Source organism: Dreissena polymorpha, chromosome 3 (assembly GCF_020536995.1).
Source record: "Dreissena polymorpha isolate Duluth1 chromosome 3, UMN_Dpol_1.0, whole genome shotgun sequence".
In the NCBI taxonomy this organism is placed as follows: Eukaryota; Metazoa; Mollusca; class Bivalvia; order Myida; family Dreissenidae; genus Dreissena; species Dreissena polymorpha.
The window spans coordinates 135,313,808-135,322,983 of NC_068357.1; the positions used below are offsets into that span (position 1 = coordinate 135,313,808).

General features: G+C 35.5%; 2 protein-coding genes across 2 annotated transcripts; both read left to right on the plus strand.

Moving 5' to 3' along the window:
• Positions 1–4,280: 4,280 nt before the first annotated feature.
• On the plus strand, positions 4,281–6,517 carry LOC127871568 (B-cell lymphoma 3 protein homolog). The gene is made up of 2 exons (XM_052414630.1): positions 4,281–4,414; positions 4,736–6,517. Exons 1-2 carry the CDS (start codon positions 4,411–4,413, stop codon positions 5,632–5,634), a joined length of 903 nt encoding a protein of 300 aa, XP_052270590.1. The 5' UTR covers positions 4,281–4,410; the 3' UTR covers positions 5,635–6,517.
• Positions 6,518–7,016: 499 nt separating this feature from the next.
• LOC127873753 (uncharacterized) lies at positions 7,017–8,484 on the plus strand. Its single transcript, XM_052417711.1, has one exon. The coding sequence runs from the start codon at positions 7,226–7,228 to the stop codon at positions 8,420–8,422; it is 1,197 nt and encodes a 398-aa protein (XP_052273671.1). The 5' UTR covers positions 7,017–7,225; the 3' UTR covers positions 8,423–8,484.
• The last annotated feature ends 692 nt before the right edge of the window (positions 8,485–9,176 follow it).

Below are 9,176 nucleotides of genomic sequence, written 5' to 3' on the forward strand. Positions count from 1 at the left end.
TTATATAAACTGTGTAAAAAACTCATTATATATATATTTCAATATAAGTTAAAATAAAAGTTAAGAAGAACATATGTCGAAAAATGCGAAATAAGCTAGATATTTTATTCTGAAATTGAAAACGGCTGTACAGCCGAATTCGCCAGCATGTATACCATACATGTACGATGTGCATCTAAACTTAGTTTAACGGTTTATTTGAATTCCTGCAACGATATCTATTCATACGACACACGAACACTATCTCCGATCCTAATACAAAGACGAATGCTTCGGTTATTGTAGGAAAATATGTACGTCACTATCGGCTCGGGGCGCTAATTTGTCTTTGCTGCATTTTATGAAATTCGGCTTTAATGTATAATTTTTCTTGCCTATTCTGTGTTATTGTAACATATTTTATCAATATATTACAATTAAACACATATAAAAAATCGTATATACCCGCTTTAACCAAAATTTTCAATTTTTTAAATATAAAAAGGGCACATAATTCTGTCAAAATGCACGCAAGAGTTATCTTACTTTGCCTGCCCAGTCCCCTCATGATAGTAAGTAAGTGTACCAAGTTTGAATGCAAAAGCATTGATACTTTCTGAGAAAAGTGGACCTAAACGCAAAACTTAACCGGACGCCGACGCCAACGCTGACGCCGACGCCAACGCCGACGCCAACGCCGACGCCAAGGTGATGACAATAGCTCATAATTTTTTTTCAAAAAATAGATGAGCTAAAAATCATCAGATCAGAACCCGCTGATAATATGCATATCTCCTCTTGGTAGTGAAGCTTCCCATAAAGTTTCATTGAATTCCGGTCATTAGTTACTGAGAAATAGCCCAGACAAGAATTGCACTATATGTACAGTTAATGGAAAATTTCAAAGGTCCATAACTCTGTGAAAAATCATCCGACCAGAACCGGCTGATAATATGTACATCTCCTCTTGGTAGTAAAGCTTCCCATAAAGTTTCATTGAATTCGGGTCATTAGTTGCTGAGAAAAAGCACGGACAAAAATTGTGCACGTACGGACGGACGGACGAAGCGTCGACTATATGCTCCCCAAATTTTTTTTGGGGGGAGCATAACAACATTGCATATCATAATAATATAACATACCATAATAGTGTAACGATGCTCCTCTACACTTAACACACGCCACGGACATTAACCCATTTATGCCTAGTGGACTCTCCCATCCTTTTAAATGGGATCAATTTATTTCCAAAATTATGGATGTCAAGTTTATTTATTTCTTTAAAAGAATATTTCATACAGAAATTCCTTTAAGCAAACAGCGCATCATGCGGCGTCTCATCTGGGTCTACGCTGTTTGCCAATGTCTTTTTTATAGACGCTAGGCATAAATGGGTTAAAAAACAAGATGTATACATATAACATCCATCTCACGGTACATCTGTAAGTTTAAAATATTGTGAGTTCGTGTTATTTAAAACATTAATGTATTTTAAACGCAATACACTTGTATAAGTTTGCTATAAATCTGCCCATGCGTTACGCGTTTGATCAAATCATTCCGCTAAAAAAGACTTTCGTCAACTTTCTTATTAGCACTTAAATAAACTTGTTCACTGGTTGTCAAAAATACAACTTTCCAACTTGTTGTTACAGAATCAAATTATAAACGACATATGTATATAAGAGAGCGCAGTGGCACATTAAAAAGTAGACACATGATGAAAAATTCACCTCCATTGATTTAAAATCATTATTTGAAATTTATAAAAATTATAAAGCATTACAAACGCAAAGTTATAAATAAGTGACACTACGTAAATCATTTATTTAAAGTATAAAATGATTTTTTTTTTATTGGAGTCCGGGTGGTCGAGAAGTTAAGGGGATAGCCCTTTGGACTCGCTCACAGATTGTTTAAATTACAGTTGTCCAACTTATTGCTACAAATTAAAAAAAGAAACCGAGGAAACGAAACGACACTAATGATTTATACTAAAAAACTTGTTACTTGGAATATCTCTGTTGCTTTAGTAAAATTTTGTTAAAACACGCGTGTCAGTTATTCACAACCGCGAAGATATGCGTTTAACAGTCCAGATAGCCAAGTGGTAAAGGCGATAGCCGTTTTAATCTAAATGACATTTGTCCGAGCACATAAGGAGACATTTCCCCTCTTTTTCTCTTTCTTCCCAAATGTGTCCCTATAATGGAGTTCTACTGTATCGATGTTTAAATATAGCATTTAAGGCATTTACTGACACATAAAAATGCACCAAACAAGGGCCCTTGTTTTCTGAACAAGTCCCTTCAATCCAAAGTACAACGGTTCGAATCCCGTTGAGAGAAACTTTTTTATGCCCCCGGTATGGTGGCATATAGCAGTTGAACTGTCCGTCAGTCAGTCTGTCCGTCCGAAAACTTTAATGGTCATAACTGTTTTAATATTGAAGATAGCAACTTGATATTTGGCATGCATGTGTATCTCATGAAGCTGCACATTTTAAGTGGTGGAAGTTTAAGGTCAAGGTCATCCGACAAGGTCAAAGGTAAAAAAATAATCTGTCCGTCCGTCCGAAAAAAACTTTAACATTGGCCATAACTTTTTCAATATTGAAGATAGCAACTTGATATTTGGCATGCATGTGTATCTCATGAAGCTGCACATTTTGAGTGGTGGAAGTTCAAGGTCAAGTTCATCCTTCAAGGTCAGAGGTAAAAAAAAAATCAAAGCGGCGTTCTAATGAAGCTGCACATTTTGAGTGGTGGAAGTTCAAGGTCAAGGTCATCCTTCAAGGTCAAAGGTAAAAAAAAGCAAAGCGGCGCAATAGGGGGCATTGTGTTTCTGACGAACACATCTCTTGTTTCTTTCATGTTTAAGTGTCATATTTTGTTCTTGTTATTTTAATAGCGTAATTTATTGTAAGGCATTTCCCAACGAACGTCAAAAATGCTAATATCTGTGAACAAGTTCCTTTCATATATTATTAGTAATTTAATTATTTTATCGATGTATGAAAAATACAAACACCTCACCGTCACTTCATCAACGCGGTTAATCTGAAAAATCTGAATATCAAATCGTTTAATTCGTCATGCTTGCTGTTGCTATACCTAGTATATTTTTTTTATTAAATGGTGAGACATATATAAAATAGAAGATGAAATATGCAATAATGTTTAATCTTGCTACGCAAAAATGTGCACCATTTCTAAGAAAACAATTAATGTGGACAAATACAGACCCTTAGTACTTGACACGTATATTCTATGTAAAATAAAAAGAAAAAACAAACATAGTGATTACGTATTTTACTTGTTCATAGTATATTATTTAGAAATGTATCAATAGACGCCCACGAAGTGTTGAGTTCATAAGCGTACATTTATTAACTATTGAAAGTGGACTCGATAATCTTACGAATGTAAATCCAAAGATGATGTTGCACTACGCTTGAGTTCAATGTAAACAAATCTTCATCCGGAAAGGAAAGTCCACTTTCATTCGCGGAAGTGACGATTGCCTAATCCGATAAAGCTTCGTAGGATTGAAACACCTACTTACCGAGGATTTTGCTTGGGAAGTTACATATACGTGTGTTTATCTTCTAAATTGTATATAAAAGTGTAGCGAAATACCCATGATCGGTTGCAGGAGAATATTAAGAGAGAACATATAGTGTTAAACTTGCTTACATATGTTTTGTCGCAGCTTTTGAAAATTCAGCAGTAAGTTTTTGTATATGGTGTATTATGTTAAACCGATCACAATGTAGTCCACTTATTATCTTCAATATGCAGTGCGATATGCATTTAAGTAACGAATGTTAATTAGGCTTGAACGGATTTTATTCATTTACAAAACACGATATGGCTTCTTACGCGCTATTTGTTCTAATTATTGTTTGCTCGTTTGAATGGTATTAGTTGGAATGTCCGGCTTCCGGTGCACACCGACCCTTATTCTTGGTGCCGATCATAAACTTTTTAAATTCCATTTTGAGTTTTTGATCAATTTGTGCTGAATTCGATTATAATCAATTAAATATACAACGACACGTCGATGTGCTACACAGTATCTTTACATTACCTTGCGTATACTGAATATCTGTATGTATATATATTTTCTAATATGCTATTAAAACCTGCGTGATGTGTGTTACTGCATACCTACCTGTATAGGTAAAGAAACGCTAGTGTACTGGTTAAATTTGTCAAATGTATAAATATAACATTCCATGAATTATGTGCAGTCATATTTTTAAGAAAAAGAAAACGACCTGATACGGAGTAGGCCTATTTATTAAATCAGAATATTATCTTGAGCTAATACGTTATAAAATAAAATATTCCAGAAACTAATTTGTTTCGCTTATAATTTATAGATTCTTGGATTTAACAGTTTTATATTTAAAGTAAATTCCCTGCATTAATGAGTGAGTAAAGTTCTTAGTGTGATCAAATATTGACAATATCTTACACATCATGGATTATTTAGATGTGACTTTGAGAATGGCTTATTCTGTGTTAAAACTGCACATGAATCTTTAAACGTGGTGTACTTTCATATTATATAGGCACAATTACAAATAATAATGTGATTAATGCTGTGTATTGTTCTTAAATATTCGAACAATTGCCGGCGTGTCTCTTTTTTATATATATCAACTATTTAAGTAAATTCTGACATTTTAGTATTCACAAATTTGGTATTTGTTTTGGCAAGTATCGTGTAACATAAAAACATATCCTTACAGACGCTGATGAAAGCATATTGAGAATCCGACTTCCAATTAAGAAGATTCGTGACGACCAAGACGATATGCCTGTTGAATGTTACCCGACAACCCTTGTGGACTTCTCCCGAATACGTTGTCAGCCATCGCCAAACTACATGACAATTCAGAGGCTAAGTACCGGCTTTGCCGCCATGGAAATGTCTTCCGACGACGATACCTGTGACCTCTGTGACTTTGACCTTACAAATAAGTCGGTTTTCGAGCAGAATAATGATGGCGATGGTATTTTGCACGTTGCAATCATACAACAAGATGTGGATCTTGCTTGGTATCTTATTAGTCATTGTCTACTTTCAGATTCACTTAATATGCCTAATTATCTTTTTCAAACACCATTGCACCTTGCGGTTATCACAAACCAATCAATTATTGTAAGAGGTTTAGTTTGCGCATGTGCAGATCTAAAGCCACGTGACAGAAATGGCGACACGCCATTACATATTGCGTGCAAATATGGTTACCTCGATTGCGTAAAAGAGCTTTTAAGCCCTCACAGTTTACCCCATGGATGTCAAGATCTCTCCATAAGAAACTATGAAGGATTGACGTCCTTGCACATCGCAGCTATAAACAATCATATGACAATCGTAAAAATGCTACTGGAATCCGGATGTGATGTAAATGTAACTGATGGCAAAACAGGAAGAACTGTTCTGCATAACGCAAGCCTATGTGGTAATGTATCTCTCGTACGCCTTCTGCTCGGAGTCAAAGACTGTAATATTAATGCCCAGGCGTATGACTCTCGGACGCCATTTGACCTTGCCTATTCTAGAGGTGGCGAAGAGGTAATTACGACGCTTGCAGCCAACGGGGCACGATTCGGCACGGACTGTTTGGACGATGAATTATGTTAAAATATGAATTCGCTTAGACAATTTTGGTTGTTGTTTTAAAGTTTTCCAAGTCTTAGTAGGTCGTTTACCTCAATACAATTATATGTTATATATTTCATTCTTGTTTGTTGATAAATTATCCGTTTTGACTGTAGTTATCTTGTTATGAGCACTTGTCCATTCATGCATTTAAAAATATTTTAATATTATTCTTGTGTATGTATTTTTCGCAAATGGATATTTTTCTTCTAGAACTTTAAGTAATTGCTTTTAAAAACAATATTTTATGAAACATCACTTTGCATACGTGCTTTTATATATTCGTACGTAATAAAAAATCATTTATGTCAATAAACATTCTGACATGTTCTATTATGTTTCCAGACGCCATAGGTTATAGGTGTATTTTGAAAATACAATTTTCAAATGAAATAAAATAAAATTTTATAAACATTTTAAATGCTTTCTGAAAATGGTTGTGTTTACGTTTTAATGTATTGATTTATAATTTATAAGCGATTGGTGTTGTTGATAATTATTATTTTTGAATTAAATTATTGACAAAAAGAGTATTGCATTTGTGGTTTTCTACATGCCAAATAACGTTTATCGAGAGCATATGCATATAAGTTGCATAATCAAACACGTACACAGTTGTTTTTTTCGAATAATGTTTTCGTTATGGCGAGCAATAAATACGATGCCGGTTTAAGCAGGAAGTTCTTTATTACATTACTATTAGAATATGATAGGGATGTTTGCAGTCTACTGTTGTTGTTTTTTCAAATCGGACGAATCGGGACCGTCGATTTAGACAGGAATTTGGGGTTTAAGGTTTTGAATATGATATTATCTACGATTATTGATAATGTGCTCCAATACGCAATCGACGCTTGTTTGTTTATTATTCCACATGTAAATGGTTAAAATTAAATTTTGAATGTAAAACTTGATACTTTGTTAATAGAATTCGATCATATTCGTATATGTAACAGTTAAAATAAAAATATGTGACAACAAGATTTGGAGGATTTTAATAATTGAATGTAAATTTTTAAATGGTTAATTACTAGCAAAAAGTAAGCAAACAAACAAACAAAAAAGCGTGTGACCGACCTACCTACCATATTTGGGGCGATATAGATTGAAACAAGCTACTTATGTTTTGGCCTCATTTCGATCCACAATAGTCAACAGTCCACGAAAACTTGAAACTATCTGTTACGGAAACTAAAAATAAAAATAACGTATATGTTAAAAAATTTGTTATCATAATTGTATTTACAGATATTTATAACGCTGAACATGCTTTCGTGTCAATGCGAATAAACTATATTTCTCTTTTGTAAACACTAAGCAGAAGAGCGGGTAATCAGCCATGCTGGTTTACCAGTAGGTATATCGGGTTACTATATTTTCTACTTTGTACAATGACTCATCGACATTTTGGGGGAACCCAGCATTTGGCGTGTACACACGTTCGTGGTCCAAATTGTGTAAACCTATGATATGGAGTTTCTAGAAATGTCGAAATGGGCTGTTAGATAACAGCAAGAAACATAATTAAGTTACAATCGTTCGTAAGCTTAGGATTTCCGCGTAATTTAGAAAAATGACGTTTTCTATATGGATAATGTTATTCCATTGGATTTTCCGTGCAGAATCTGTGCCAAATGTTCAATATGACATACTTTCAAGAAAAACTGTTCTCATATTTGGAGGTAATGGACTTTTGGGTTCCGCTACCACGGAGCGGTTACTCCGCAGTAATTTTAACATCGTGTTGATTAATCGGGGGAACTGGTACTGGGATACCGCGGACACGATAAAGCCTTTTGTGCGACACTTGAAATGTGATCGCATGCAGTCTTTGCAACGATGTTCGGGTCTGCAACACTATATATGGAGTCTAGACGCACCGCCTATGTTTGACGCAGTGATTGACTTCAGCGCCTATCATCCTTTTGAGATAACGGAATCTCTAACATTGCTGCAAGGGAAAATAAAGCGGTACATATACATAAGCAGCGATTCAGTCTACGAAGTTTGCAACAAAACACATACCGGGCTGACCCGTGAAGAAGATGCCGTAAGACCGAAAGAAGACAAAGAAAGGGAACAGTACATTCTGAAAGATGATTACGGAAATAGGAAGCTACAGTGTGAGGAGACGTTACGTTCACAGGTTGATGACGTCACTGGCGTGCCGTTCGTCGCGTTAAGGCTTCCGGATGTTGTTGGTGCTAGGGATAATACACACAGGTGGTGGATATACCAGCTATGGGTGAAACTGTCCGAGTATATCGATAAACCGTTGTCGGTTCCGCAACATTTGTGGAATCGGCCAATGAGCTTAGTTTATGCTAATGACGTAGCGGAAGTAATAGCTAACGTCATTACAATGGGACCTCAAGTAAATGACGAAGCGTTTAATTTAGCTTTCAATGAAATGCCAACGCTTGTAAATTTCTTGCATAGTATTATGGATGCCCTTAATTTGGACGATATTGATATTCATGTTGACGAAAGCGTTGAAGCGTTTCATCTGTTTCCGTCCGTTCGCTTGGGGCCTATTGACACTTCTAAATCGAAGAAGCTTTTGAACTGGAACCCGACCTCATGGCATGACGTACTGTACGAAACAGTGGCCTTCTACGAAGACGCCGTACGCAACGTCACGTTTCATAGCGCACGCAATGACGTAATCAGAATTATACAGCAGCATTTAACCAGAGATCCTGCCAAGGTTGTTCGTGGACTTTGGAATGAATACAAGGTTATGCTCGGAGGGAAACACGATGAATTGTAACTAAACTGGTGCAATTGTCTAGTTATAAATGTAATTGGGCATTATTAAAAACAAACACGGTATGTGTGTCCAACTTGTTTTAATTCGTCAATTTTCCGTTGCCACGCCTATGCATAAAGCAGCAATGTAAACATATGCGCTTAGGCTTCCAACATATAACAGTGATAAATAATAATACTTAAAACGGGTCGAGTTGCTTCCACTGTTTAGCCTATAACGGCTCCATTTGATAGCGGCTCTAAAACCGGTCCATTTTCTTTCACTTTTGCCACTATATCAGGTTAATTTGCTTGCACTTTCAAAACTGAATGGACCCAGTTGATTTCACTTTTGAGACTATCCCCGGTTAATTTGCTTGCACTTCGAAACTAAATACATCCATTTGCTTTCACGTTTGAGACTATACCCGGTTAATTTGCTTTCACTTTCGAAACTAAATAGATCCATTTTGCTTTCACTTTTGAGACTATATCCGGGTCATTTGCTTTTAGTTTCGAGACTACAATGTACTTTTACTTTCACTTTCTAAACTAAAATATGTCCATAATTGCATTTCACCTTTGATACAAGATCCAGTTAATTTAATTTAACAGCTCCAATTGTTTTCACTGTTGAAACTGTAACTGGACCATACGATTTTAATTGACTAAAACGAGTCCATTTGATTTAAAGGGACCGTCAACCGGATTGACGAAAAAAAAGAAAAGTTCTAAAATACCGTATATTTTTATAATTATTGGTTTATATCACGGAC